The sequence below is a fragment of the Amblyraja radiata genome, chromosome 22 (genome assembly GCF_010909765.2).
Source record: "Amblyraja radiata isolate CabotCenter1 chromosome 22, sAmbRad1.1.pri, whole genome shotgun sequence".
NCBI classification, from domain to species: Eukaryota; Metazoa; Chordata; class Chondrichthyes; order Rajiformes; family Rajidae; genus Amblyraja; species Amblyraja radiata.
The window spans coordinates 21,136,212-21,150,787 of record NC_045977.1 but is presented as its reverse complement, the minus strand read 5'-3'; the positions used below and the strand labels follow the sequence as shown (position 1 = coordinate 21,150,787).

The following is a 14,576-nucleotide window of genomic DNA, read 5'->3' as shown; positions in this document are numbered from 1 at the left end:
TTGGCCGCGGGCCGGCAGTGGTGGCTTCTTCTTCCCCCCCCCCCCCCCCCCCCCCCCCCCCCGGGTCCCCCACGAGGGATCCCGGGCTGTAGACGCCGCACCAGCTGGAACTCTGCAGACCGCGGCTTCAGGCTGCCGGCTGCCGCGGGCTTGCGAAACCGAGCGCTCCCCTCCGGCGAGCCCCAGCGAGGGCTCACCCGCTCCATGCCGAGAGTCCACGAGAGTCCACACTGCGCCCGCCGCTGAAGTCCCGGGCGCGTCTCCGTGGAAAGGCCGCGCCGACCCTTGATGTTAGGCCACGGGGGAGGCGACCTGGAAAAAGTCGCCTCTCCATGGAGGAGGCGACCGAAGCGGTTTCCCCCTTACCCCCCCACACCACCCCCCACACAAGACACACCGAGGAACATCAAAAACATACTTTAAAACATACTAAAAAATTTAAAAAAAGTTGAAAAAACTAACACGCTGCTGACATGGCTGCTGCCAGAGCAGCGCCCCCTACGAAGTTTAATCTAATTTAAGCTAATTCTATTTGCCTGCATTTGACCAATATCCTTAAGCCTTTCCTGTTCATGTACTTGTTCAAGTTGTCTTTCAAATGTTGTTATTTGTACTTGCCTCAAACACTGTTTCTGGCAGCTCATTCCATGTACACGTGTGAGAAAGTTACTCCTAGGTTCATATTAAACCTTTCCCCTCTCACCTTAAAACTATGCCCTCTAGTTGTTGATTCCCCAACCCTGGGGAAAAAAGACTCTATCCACCTATCTATGCCCCACATGAATGTATACATCTCTATACGATCATCTGTCGGTCTCCTATGGCTCCAATTAATAAAGTCCTGGCCTACCCATCCTTTCCTTATAACTCATTCCCTAGAATTCTGGCAACATCCTCAGAAATCCTTTCTGCACTCTTTCAATGGCATCTTTCCAATAGCCAGGTGACCAAAACCTAATAATCCAAATGTGTCATCACCAACTCCAACAATATAACATCCCAACCTCTATACTCAGTGGTGATACAAGATAATGCAGATGCTTGAGCACAAAAATAAACTGTTGGAACAACTCAGCAGATCAGGCAGCAACTGTGGAGGGAAATGAACAGAGAACATTTCCTGGTCTTTTATTGATAAACTACCCTTCCCAGCTATCACTGATCAGATATTTTCAATTATTAGACAATAGACAATAGGTGCAGGAGTAGGCCATTTGGCTCTTCGAGCCAGCATCGCCATTCAATGTGATCATGGCTGATCATCCCCAATCAGTTCCTGCCTTCTCCCCATATCCCCTGACTCCGCTATTTTTAAGAGCCCTATCTAGCTCTCTTTTGAAAGCATCCAGAGAACCTGCCTCCACCGCCCTATGAGGCAGAGAATTTCAGACTCACCACTCTCTGTGAGAAAAAGTGTTTCCTCATCTCCGTTCTAAATGGCTTACTCCTTATTCTTAAACTGTGGCCCCTGGTTCTGGACTCCCCCAACATCGGGAACATGTTTCCTGCCTCTAGCGTGTCCAAGTCCTTAACAATCTTATATGTTTCAATGAGATACCCTCTCATCCTTCTAAACTCCAGAGTGTACAAGCCCAGCTGCTCCATTCTCTCAGCATATGACAGTCCCGCCATCCCGGGAATTAACCTTGTAAACCTACGCTGCACTCCCTCAATAGCAAGAATGTCCTTCCTCAAATTAGGGGACCAAAACTGCACACAATACTCCAGGTGTGGTCTCACTAGGGCTCTATACAACTGCAGAAGGATCTCTTTGCTCCTATATTCGATTCCTCTTGTTATAAAGGCCAACATGCCATTTGCTTTCTTCACTGCCTGCTGTACCTGCATGCTTACTTTCATAGACTGATGTACAAGGACCCCCAGATACCGTTGCACTTCCCCTTTTCCCAACTTGACGCCATTTAGATAGTAATCTGCCTTCATGTTTTAGCTACCAAAGTGGATAACCTCACATTTATCCGCATTAAACTTCATCTGCCACGCATCTGCCCACTCCCCCAACCTGTCCAAGTCACCCTGCATTCTCATCGCATCCTCCTCACAGTTCACACTGCCATCCAGCTTTGTGTCAACTGCAAATTTGCTAATGTTACTTTGAATCCCTTCATACAAATAATTGATGTATATTGTAAATAGCTGCAGTCCTAGCACCGAGCCTTGCGGTACCCACTAGTCACTGCCTGCCATTCTGAAAGGGACCCGTTAATCCCTACTCTTTGTTTCCTGTCTGCCAACCACTTCTCTATCCATGTCAGCACTCTACCCCCAATACCATGTGCCCTAATTTTGCCCACTAATCTCCTATGTGGGACCTTATCAAATGCTTTCTGAAAGTCCAGGTACACTACATCCACTGGCTCTCCCTTGTCCATTTTCCTAGTTACATCTTCAAAAAAATCCCAGAAGATTATCCAAGCACGATTTCCCCTTCGTAAATCCATGCTGACTCGGACCGATCCTGTTACTGCTATCCAAATGTGCAGCTATCTCATCTTTTATAATTGACTCCAGCATCTTCCCCACCACCGATGTCAGGCTAACTGGTCTATAGTTCCCTGTTTTCTCTCTCCCACCTTTCTTAAAAAGTGGGATAACATTAGCTACCCTCCAATCCACAGGAACTGATCCTGAGTCTATAGAACATTGGAAAATTATCACCAATGCATCCACGATTTCTAGAGCCACTTCCTTAAGTACCCTGGGATGCAGACCATCAGGCCCTGGGGATTAGTAATCTTGTTTTATTGTCTCTTTTTGAAATCAAGTGAACATAAACTCATTTTACTCTACTGCACAATACTGACAGACTCTGTTGCATTCAGACATTAATTTCCTATAAAGTATATACACTGCTTCTAAATTCTAGTGTTTACATAATTTCTTACATTAATCCATCAATTTTCTTCATTTTGATTCTGAGTTAATTGTATTATCCCTCTGAATGTTAATGGCTACGGCAGCTTTAAGCATTGCAGCCAAAACGCGTTGAGATTTCTGCAATTGATTTGTCTTGTTGATGAAAAATGGGGTCAATGGAAGATTTTGTTTAAGTCGATACAAAGAACTGCAGAAGCTGGTCTGCAAAAAAAGACACCATGTTGGAGTAACTCAGCGGGTCAGACAGAACTCTGGAGAAACTGGATGGGGAATATTTCGGGTCGGGGCCCTTCAAACAATTTTTTGGGGTATTTCACTACAAATGATACTTAAAGACTTTAATGTTTGTAATGCTTTTCACACTTGGTGATGAAAGTTCTTTACAACTCAGGAAGTGATTTCTTAATGTGAAAAGCAGAGTCTCTAGGAGATTTCAATATGATCACTTAGATTAAAGAATTCAGATCAGTTTAAGGGAAAGTGTGATAATCCATTGATCTCCCCACTCCCATAGAATTCCATTTGCAGAGAGCATCCCTATTTATTGCTTCCTATAATTATATTTTTCAACTGACAACAAATATTGGCATACTTTTGAAAATATCCTGGTTGTGACATAACTGTAACATAATACTTTCCTTTTTTCAGGTGGTGGTTTTGAATGGGATGATGATTTCTCCGTATCCTCTTCAGAGTCCTCGTTTATCTCGCAAACAGCAAACCGACTTGCCTCCCTAAAACAGTCTTCGTCCCCGGCTTCCAGATATTTTTCACCACCACCGTCCTCTCGGACATTGGAGCAAAATTGGACAGATACATCGTCGTCATATTCTAGATTTTCTATCTCTCCTTCCAACATTACAAACTTCTCTTTGACTCACCTTACGGATTCCGATATGGAACAAGGAGGTATGTCGTCCTCACTGTTATTCTTATAGACCACTTCTTTTGGAAGTCAAAATCTGGGTGAAAACAAGGTATTGTTTCAGTTAGCAAAACTGTGAGGGTAGAGTGGCGGTGGCCAGTATGATGAGGAGTTCTTAAAACTGCCCTTTTCAGATTAAGTATTACCTGCCCTTTTATGGATTCCAGTGTTCGGGGAAATGATTGGTTAGGAGAAGGCTTGAAGTCATGTATCTGGGCATGATGGGAAAGGATCTTAATGACACAGAATAGTTATTCTGGAGCAAGCATTGTGTATGTGAGCAGAGGACAACTTATCCAGCTCTGAATAGTAAAGTATAGATATCTCTAGATTGGAATTTTGACTAACGTCCTTTGGGAGTTAATGTTTTTAAATATTATTCGCACACTGACACCACCCACTGCCCTTATCCAGAAGTTATTTTCATTAGCTCTTGTTAGTTTTCAGAAAGAAGTTTTCATTGGTCTTCCGCATCATTTAGGTGGGCTGGTCACCAATTGTATTAACTCATGCCCTTGAGGTTGGCAGCGGGAGGTGCCGCCGGGGAACAAGGGCAAGAAGAGGGACGTTGATCCAGACATCTAAGGAAGGTGATGGCTGGAGGCCCGTAGCTGTCTGGGGATCGCCTGTAACTGGACTCATTACAGCTGGAGCGCAGACGTGACTTTGAAAAATGGCACCAAAACATGGCGCCCCTTGCACGCAGGATCAGTGGAGTATTTCTGTACACTTGCTGATCGGGGATGTGCTTGGGTATGGCAATACTCTACTGGACTGTTTGTAAGAAAATAATTTCACTTGAGTTGCATTTTGCATATGTGGCTATAAAAGCACCATTGAGATTCAGATGGGCTAGGCACTCACAACTTCACAAGTCTTTAGACTCGATACAGTGCAGAAACAGGCACTTTGGCCCACCAAGTCCACGCCGACCAGCGATCACCCCGTACACTAACACTGTCCTGCACACTAGTGATAATTTACGATTTTACCAAACCCGATTAACCTACAAATCTGTACATCTTTGGTGTGTGGAAGGAAACCGGACCACCCTGAGAAAACCCACACGGTCACAGGGAGAATGTACAAACTCCCTACAGACAGCACCAGTAGTCAGGATTGCACCCGGGTCTCTGGTGTTGTAAGGCAGCAACTCTACTGATGCACCACTGTTTGTCACTGTGTCGCCAACGCTGACAAAATAAAGTATTTGAAAGATTTGAGAAGTATGGTAGTTAAAGGAAAGCCTCCTTTTTTAGTCACAATCACCTAGCAATGTTAGGATGCAGTTTTATTCGAGATGATGCAGGCCAGAGACAAATTTGCCTGCTAATTAACCCCATTTAGTATTGGGGTAACGAGTCACTGCAAATGCTGGAATCTTGAGAAAACACAGTGCTGGCGTAACTCAGCAGGTCAGGCAGTATCTCTGGAGGACATGGATAGGCATTGTTTTGGGTCGGGACTCTTCATTTAGATAGAGTAGAGGGGCGGTGGCCAGTATGATGAGGAGAGGGGAAGAGGTGGGACAAGAGGTGGTATTTGTTTATTATTGCCTTTCCTTTGTATCCAGATACAATGAAAACTTTGTTTTGCTACCCAGGTAAGACGTGTACAATCAAACCAGGCAGAATATTGTGCTGCAACAATGGAGAAGTTTGAATTTCATCTATTGAGTTTTTCATATACAATCTATTAATTCTTCACCACCTTTAAAATCTGACAAGTGTAGGCACACTGAAATTGTGTTGTCAATTTAACACAGCCGCCTTAAGTTTCTTTTTCTATGTGGTCTTTTATATCTACCTGACCTGACCTATTTATTGTGAAAGCTCGTGCCGAATGTATTAAATCAAGGCAGTTCTGCCCCCAAAAAATATTTCCAGAAGTATCATATGAAGTGAATGAGTCAGGTTTAAATGGTATCAGCAAACAGTTATTATGGATCAGGAGACACACAGGAAGCACATCTGTTGCTAGACTAAGTGTAACAGCTGTTTTCAGCTTAATGCGTCATTGTGAATTTGGAGTCAAGTTGTGAAATTGACATTCAATTAGCAGGTGCCTGTGTATTGCACCTGCGTTTGTCTTCACTGTCATAAAGGAAAGTGGTGGGCAGCTTCCCTCTCATTGCCATCTGAATCGTTTGAGTGGCTTGCTCCCCTGGATATGCTTCATATACATTGCATTGGGCTTTCATTAATTACCAATGATATGGTCATGGCTCTAATTTATCTTGTATTATATAAAACAATGTAAAGAAAACAATGCCAAAGAAAACAAAGCATGCTACCTGCCCTTGGTGAAATGTTAGACTTGGTATCTCACCAAATTCAGGGGGAACACAAATACTTCAATTTGCATTTAGTTTAGTGGACATATAGAAACAAAGATCTGCAGATACTCATTAATACACAAAAGGACACAAAGTCCTGGAGTAACTCAACAGGTCGGGCCACATCTCCGGAGAAAATGGATAGGTGACATTTCGGGTCAAGACCCTTCAGCCTGAAAAGATGTCCCGGCTCCAAACAGATTCTTGATTAGTAAGAGCGTCAGGGCTTATGGGGAGAAGGCAGGAGAATGGGGTTGAGAGGGAAAGATAGATCAGCCATGATTGAATGCAGGAGTAGTCTTTATGGGCGAATGGCCTAATTCTGCTCCTCTGACATATAAACATCAACTTACGAACTTATGAACTATTCATGTTCTCCACGATGCTGCCTGACCCACTGAGTTACTCCAGCACTTTGTGCCCTTTTCTGTAAACTAGCTTCTGCAGTACCTTGTGTCTTCCATTGAAAGATGTTAATTTACTAAGTAAATCTTACATCCATCATTCTGAAGTTTCTAGATCTTCAGAACAGGAAGATTCTGAGTAATTACACCCATCGGAAATGGAGCAGGTGCAGAACTTGAGATAAATGTACTCTTGTGGCCTTGATAGATGTTATTTTAACGGCAGTGCATCCACAAGTGCAGGTTAAATGCTCTGGCTACATGTGGAACTTAATAAGTTGTTATATTGAGTTGAACGCTGTTGCTGTCATTGTGTATTTAGCTTTCTCCGGGCCATCTACTCATTTGCTCCCTCGCCCATAGAATAGTGCAGCAGATGAACAGGCCCTTCGGCTCGCAGTGTCTGTACCGAACTTTATCAACACCAACTCTTAACTGCCTCCACATAATCAATATCCTTGTATTCGCTGGATATGCATATTCAAAACAAAACTATACACCAGCTACACCAGATAGAGTGATAAAGGTGGTGTACAGCATACCTGCCTTCGCTTGACATCCCAATTTCAGTTGTATGCAACTTTGGCTGTCACATATGTGCTGTTCTGATTACCACATTAGGTGGTTGTAAAGACTTTGAAGAGGGTGCAGAAAGGGTTATCAGGTTGTTGCCTGGACTACAATGTATTACCCATTAGGAGAGGTTGGCTTGTTTTCTCAGGAGCATCCGAGGCTGAGGGAAATCTGATTAAAATTAAGCGTGGCATAGATAGGATAGAGAGGGTATTTTTTCCTGGGGCGGAAATGTCCTATACTGGATTGCAAAGCTTTAAAGTGACAGGGGAAAAGTTTAAAGGAGATTTACAAGACGAGTTTTATTTTACAGAGTGGTGGGTGCTTGGAACGCATTGCCAGGGAAAGTGGTAGAGCAAACTATGTCTGTGGAGTGTGGGAGAAAACCAGAACACCCAGAGAAAACATATGCGGTCACAGGGAGAATGTGCAAACTCTGTGCAGACCGCACCTGTAGTCAGGATAGAACCAGGGTCTCTGGTGCTGTAAGGCAGCAACTCTACCGCTGCGCCACCGTGCCGCCCTATTAAATGTTCTTTAATGCCACCTTTTCTTCATGGGACAGATGCGTGTGGGATCACGCCATGCTGCAGAGACTTTAATGAAGGAGTGTAGACTGGTGCTTCAGTGCTTTATTGAGGTGTCATTAAACTGGAGGCTCATCTGATGCTCAGCTGGATGAGAGATCCAGTGGCATTATTTCTGAAAATAATTTTCCACGGGGTCCTGGCCAATATATATCACTGGGAGATGATGATATATGGCAGTGCATTTTTAAAGTGCAGCCTGTTGTCGACTAAATTATTCCTAAAATGCATTGACAAACCTAAAAACATGGATATGCAAGATGATAATAAAAGCAAATGTATTATTTCCTGTAGTAATAAATTGCAGGTATTTTAAAACCTATATAGCGTGTTTGTAGCAGGGTTGAAGAGATCAGAGAAGCTGTAAAAAAAAAAAAAAACACAATTTGCTGGAGTAACTCAGTGGGTCAGGCAGCATCTCTGGAAAACATGTATAGGTAATGTTTCAAGTTGGGACCTTTCTTCAGTAGGATTGTGGTGGGGGAGGGAAGAGAGCTGGAAGAGAGGAGGGTTAGGACAACGCCTGGCTTTGTCTGAAGAAGGGTCCCAATGTGAAACATCACCCATCCATGTTCTCCAGAGATGCTACCTGACCCACTGATTTACTCCCAACATTTTATGTCATTTTGTTTGGAAACCATCATCTGCAGTTCCTTGTTAACTGGGAGAAAAAGATTTTGGTGAACACAGGTCGGTATGCAAAGGGCATTTCTTTAGGATAACTGGCAAAAAAATAACCGGGGAACATGACCCTTTCTGCGGTAAGCTTTTGATTGCAAGAGCAATGGCAAGATAACGTTCACAAGGCAATTGATTAAACATTTGAAGTAGCATATGGGAAAGAGCTGGGGCAGGTCTGGCAGACGAGAAGGGCCTCCTGTGCTTTGCGATTCTCACAAAGGTGACTTTCTATTGAGGCGAACACAGGTGTGTACATTGGACATTCAGAAGGCTAAATTTGTAGCTGTACAGCTAACACCTAGTTCTGCTTATCAAGACAATGTGACATTGGAACCAATGCGAACGGAACACATGCACGGGTGTGAGCGTAGCAGCTGTGCAGTAGGAACAGAGCCACCAAACACCCGCCTCAGAATCTCCTTGTCAATTTAAATTTCATTATCAAAGGCAAACTAGGGCTATTTACCCACTTTTTTTAACAAAAAGGCAGAGCGTGCGTCAACTTTTGTGGATTTTCATAACATCCAATTCTGCCAGTAACATCAAAACCAGTGTGGAAACAGGCCCACCGAATCCGCACCAAGCAGCGATCCCCGCACACTAGCACTATCCACTCAGGACAATTTACTAAAGCCAATTAACCTACAAACCTGTATGTCTTTGGAGTGTGGGATGAAACCGGAGCACCCGGAGAAAACCCACACCGGTCACAGGGAGAACGTACAAACTCCGTACAGACAGCACCTGTAGTCAGGTTCGAACCCGGGTGTCTGGTGCTGTTAGACAGCAGCTCGACTGCTGCGCCACCGCGTACGTCATGTATAGGTTTTTTGTTGAGTGGATAGCAGTCGACAAAAATGCTGTACGTTAGTATACGTGACAATAATAAATAAATTTGCACAGTTTAGTTATTACAACATTTAGGACTATTTTCCCTATTTACTTGCTAATAAATCTGATTTGTGTTGATCTTTTCACCTACTGCTGAGATCTGATGGGGTGGTGTGTAAAACCCTAAACTTTATAAGACTCGACACTGCAATTTTCATTAATTCCCTTGGAGACAGCAAGCTTGATGCCATGTTACATTAGCTACCTTACATCTTTGCTCATTTCAATGCATGTTTTTCACTGACGTTGAAGGACTTAAGTGCTTTACCGCAGTTTTTCCCTTCCCTGATGTACTCCTCCGAGTCATAAAGCTCAGGAAACTTTGCTGAGAGGCATATTTAGAACATCTAGATCGGTAATGCTAGAAATGTGGAGATTAGCGATTGGGAAGATTAAATAATCTGAAGCAGTGGTTTAGTCCATCAAGTAATGGTTTAAAAGGCACATATATTCTCCTGGGATGGTGATTAACACGAGGGAAAAGAATAACATTAATGCGGCATACAACAAAGTTCTTTGTGGTCGATGAAGTACTATTGAAAGAGGCTCACTCTTGTTTTAGTTTTTAGTTGTGGAGATACAGCACGGAACCAGGTCCATCGACCCACTGAGTCCACATTGACCATCGGTCATCTATTCACACTATGTTATCGCACTTTCTCATCTACTCCCTACACATTGGGGCCAATTTACGAGGGCCAATTAGCCTGCAAACCCGCATGTCCTTGGGATGTTGGAAGGTAACCAGAGCACCCGGAGGAAACCCATGTGGTCACAGGGGGATCTTGTAAACTCCACACAGGCAGCCCCCAAAGTCAGATTTGAACCTGGGTCTTTGGCACTGTGAGGCAGCACTGGTGAAAGAAAGGAATTGCTTGATCTTCCTAAAGCTTGCAGATTGTATGCAATGTTTGATAGCAAACTTTCAAAGTAGTGAGAATAATTAACGCCCACTTGCCTATCAGTGAAGCTTTGTGCTGTTGTAATTTTAAGTGTTTTTTCTCTCTCTGTTTCTAGGAAGCAGCGAAGATGGTGAAAAGGACTGAATGACAACTGCGAAGGAAGGTGCTTTGATTTTTTTTTTCCTCCACTGTATCTGAACGTCTGACAGACCAAGCCAGCTCAGATTTACAGTAAGATGGATAAATCAACCAAATGCTTTCCACAAAATTGAAATGTGTCTGTGCACAAAAAGGGATAAAATGGTTGTATTTGTATCCATGTTCTACTAAAAGTTTGTTCTGGCTGGACAGTGTTCAGTATTCAGTGTCACATCAGTGGAGGTCTGTGTTAAGACCTTGAACAAGCCATGGATACAACTCTTGGAAATCACCTGTTGAATTCCTTGTAACTTTATGGATGGTTTCACTTTGGCAGACATAGGATTATTAACTGTCCACTAATTTTTTTTTTTGTCCCAGTTAAAGTACTGTAATGAAGAATTGAAAAGCGGTTTTACCTGCAGTTTTCTCTATAAAGTGTTGTATTCAACCTGTAAACGCTTGCTTTTTGTTCCAGAGAAAGGGATGATCGATTTCATGATATACATCTAAGGTGCAATGAGGTTTGAAAAGATGTTTTATTTCCGAATGTGCATTCTGTAAAATGCATCTGATGATTTTATGTTTCTCCGGTTTTGTAGTTGAGCTGCCTGTCACCACAAAGGCAAATTTCCTATCCAATATGGCAGTCCTGGTTTCCAGTAGGAATATAAATGCAATGACCAAAAATTGTTTTGATAATTCAATTGGGTTCCGAACAGTGTCTCTTTAAGAATACCTCTTTTCAGATTGGGCCACAAGATATATGCACAGCAATTATAGATTGCAAAGTGTTTAAACTAGCCTGCCAACCACTGGATAAAGCCAGTGATGCAGCTGAACTATTCATACTTTCAACACTACTCATACCCCCACACATGTGACAGGTATTTACCAATTGTTTTGTAAACCCTTAAAAAAATTTAAATAAAAATGTAAAAGTTCAGATATAACTTCACTGACTATTGTGGGACATATATTCCATAAGGTTATTGAGGCCAGTGTGAGTTGTGTTTTCAGGCACTTTATAAAACAAATGATTACTTGGACCCACGTTGTAGCCCAGAGTCCTGAAGTGGTCACTTCTCGACTTGCCTGTGGCTCTCAGCAGATGGTACTGCTCTGTCTCTAGGACGTATCCACAACACACTAATATTGGAATTCAGAAATCGAAAGTTATTGTCTGAACAGTGATGTATAAGTGTCAAGTGACTTAAGGTTGTTGTGCAGAATCAGGATTGTCTCACCAATCGAACAGTGACCTTCTAGGAGCAAACATTGCAGAGAAGAGAGGAAAAGATTTGACTTCCCAAGTGTAGCGTTGGGTGACTATTCAAAGGAATGAATCCCAGCTACCATTCAGATATATTGAGATCTTCAGTTATAAAGCATGTTTCATTTCAGTTTTTCTTCAGCTGCTTGTTTTTATTACTAAATGTGGAGATGTGCTCATCAATACCCGGGGGCCAGCAAGATTTGCTGGTACTTTATCCACATTGGCATAGGTAAAAAGCATTGGAAGCAACTCTTATGGTCGAATCCGTCACCGCCGATCCTGTAACTCGGTGTCCATGTTGCGCTGGGAGTTACTCCTTAGCAATTGTGAGCCCCTGACAGATAGTCTAGGTCCAAGGCTGCTTGTACTAACAGATTATTGTATAGGATAATACCAGAAATAGTCCTCAGCTGTTTAGTTCAGTGTTTTAAAGTACATAAATAGTAACTGGTTTGGGAAACATTACATTTTGCACATGGAATGTTTTATTAATGGCTAAATGAACCTTTAAAATAAACCTTGAAAACTGGGCATAGGAGCACTGCCCTGCAGCAGCGGGCTCTGGCATGGTTGCTGTGGTGATGCTTCATTCAGGGGAATGCATTCACTGCTCCCTTGACTAGTGATCCTGCCAGCTCCTTTGCACTTATTTGGATTGCTCCATCTGAAAATTTGCACCAGGTTAAAAATTCCCCTAGTTGTTAGGTTAGGTACTGATTGTAACTGGAATTAATTAGTGCCTCCACAATGCACAAACCACCTGTCATAATAGAACACCAGTTCTCTGTCCAAAATATACTTCCCTGCTGCAAATCATCCCGTTCTCATGCATTAATTCAAGGAAATAACATTTACAATCTATGAATGATTACTCGAATGTTGTGCTTGACATATTTAAAAGATCGCAGACGAACAACAAAATACAGTCTGTTGATTCTGTATTTGCATGTGGCTCCAGAACAGGATCTAGCCTTGTGGTGACCTTGTGGTTTGCTGAATGGCTGATTAGATGAGCTCAAACACTTTGTATTGGGACTGCAGGTGAGTCCTAACAAGTCGATCAGAAATGGTGGAAAGATAGAAAGCATGGTATCAATACTGACTGGGAACTGCCTCTCACCAACTCCCATTACACAACCTGTACCTCCTCTGTTGCGAAAGAATACTCCACTACACTTGAGGTTACCAGCCAAATTCTAACCTAAAACGTGCAGTCTTTGCTGGTATTGCTAGCTGTGCAATATTTTAACCTTGCACACAATTCCTTTAATGATTGTTGGTAGTTGTGAGCTGCCATTAATAAAAGCAGCTCAAAACTGTTGCAAGCGTTATCAACAGGCAAATACAAAGACGAGTGCTCCTTCAGAGACGTGCACAAAATATATTTTGCAATTATTGGATATTTTTATTTGCAAAGCCAGGCTGTACACCCAAAGGTGGAAAAAGTGTATGGAAAGGTGACAATGATAAGCAATGCAAAATCAAATTATATTCAATTGACTCTGGTGTGGGGGCGGGGCCAGTTTCATGTTTGCTGTAGGAAGATAGTGTTTAGGTGGATGATGCTCTTCATTCTGTATTCTAATGCAAACTCATGTTCTCTCTTAGACACACAAAGCTGAAGTAACTCGGCGGTTCTGAGTTGAGATCCTCCAGCTTTTTGTGTCTATCTTTGGTGAAAACCAGCATCTGTAGTTCCTTCCTACACCTCATTTTCCCTCTTGGTTGCCGTATTTTCCCAGTGCTAGTCAATTGGCCTGTTGGCCGATTACTTGACAGATGTTTATGGAAATGGCAAAAAGTAATTTTCAAGAAAGAATGGTATAACACTTTGAACGTCGCCTTCTCTGCTCAAAGGAGATAACGAACAAACCGGTCGGCCAAACTCCGGCAGGTGGATGTGCTTGAGCATTTTCCCCCGCCATAAGCAGTCTCTATATCCCGCCCAGCACACCGTGAAAGTTAGCGTTGCTTCCATGTCCCCGTTACCTTGTCAGGCTTGTCCAGAACTGTACAGCTGTTGGGCGATTTTGTTTATAACTGTATACTTAGTTCCTAACTCCAGCTGCACCGAATGTTTTCAGAGTTCAATGCTGAAGATAGCCTGCATAATCGCTATCATATTATAAAGCAAAGTGCAAATAATCAGCCTTGGTGTGCAGAAGGTGTTGCCATAGCACTGCACATATCTGAGACTTTTTAATCGATGAAACGTTTTGGCCAGTCCTGTAAATGTAAACCTTTGGAATGTGTTTCAATGATCGAAAACAGCATGTTCCTCGCAAAATATTTTTTCTTAGGGTTCATTCTTGAAGATAACTTGTAAATATTGAAGACTTCCTCCTCCCCACCTGTAATCCCTCCTTAAACCTAAAGTTGTGTATAGTATTTTTGTTCCCTGTAGCCTATTCTACCTTATTTTGAATAGAACTAAATTGTTGATGGAAATATCAGATCATTTTGTGCAATGCATTGCTTTATCTTGCACAGTTGAAGTGTAACTTAATGTTTGATGGTACTGGATGTATATAAATGTTTAATTTTGTCTGTAAATGGGAGATGATGTAACAAAGTCATAGGCACAAGGTTTTCTTTTGTAATTTAATAAAAAAGATATATGAAATTACTGATTACATATCACAGTTAATAAAGAAAATCAGGTCACTGTTCATGAAATATGTACATTTTGATATGTAATATTTTTACTTTGATTTCCATGCATAGTGTAATTCGATAAATTGTTTGTAATTTAAATGCACTATGGATATTTAATATTCAGAATAAAGTCAAATGAATTAATTTACATGGTTGTGTATTTCTGACTTCCTTTCTCTTTGTTATGGTTGAGCTTTTAAAGGGCCTGTCCCACTTGGGCGACATTTTCGGCGACAGCCTGAAAAGAGGTGGTCGCGTCGTGATGAGTGGTGACGCATGTAGTGACGCGTGGTGTCTCTGTCGCCCCTGGA

The 14,576-nt window shown here is 42.4% G+C and overlaps 1 protein-coding gene across 1 annotated transcript in view; it reads left to right on the top strand.

Moving 5' to 3' along the window:
- lmtk2 (lemur tyrosine kinase 2) overlaps nucleotides 1-14,413 on the top strand; it is a 101,616-nt gene extending 87,203 nt beyond the window's left edge. Inside the window, exons 13-14 of the mRNA XM_033040560.1 lie at nucleotides 3,547-3,807; nucleotides 10,312-14,413. Coding sequence (XP_032896451.1) covers nucleotides 3,547-3,807; nucleotides 10,312-10,340 — 290 coding nt within the window. The 3' untranslated portion in view covers nucleotides 10,341-14,413. The remainder of the gene's footprint in view (nucleotides 1-3,546; nucleotides 3,808-10,311) is intronic.
- The last annotated feature ends 163 nt before the right edge of the window (nucleotides 14,414-14,576 follow it).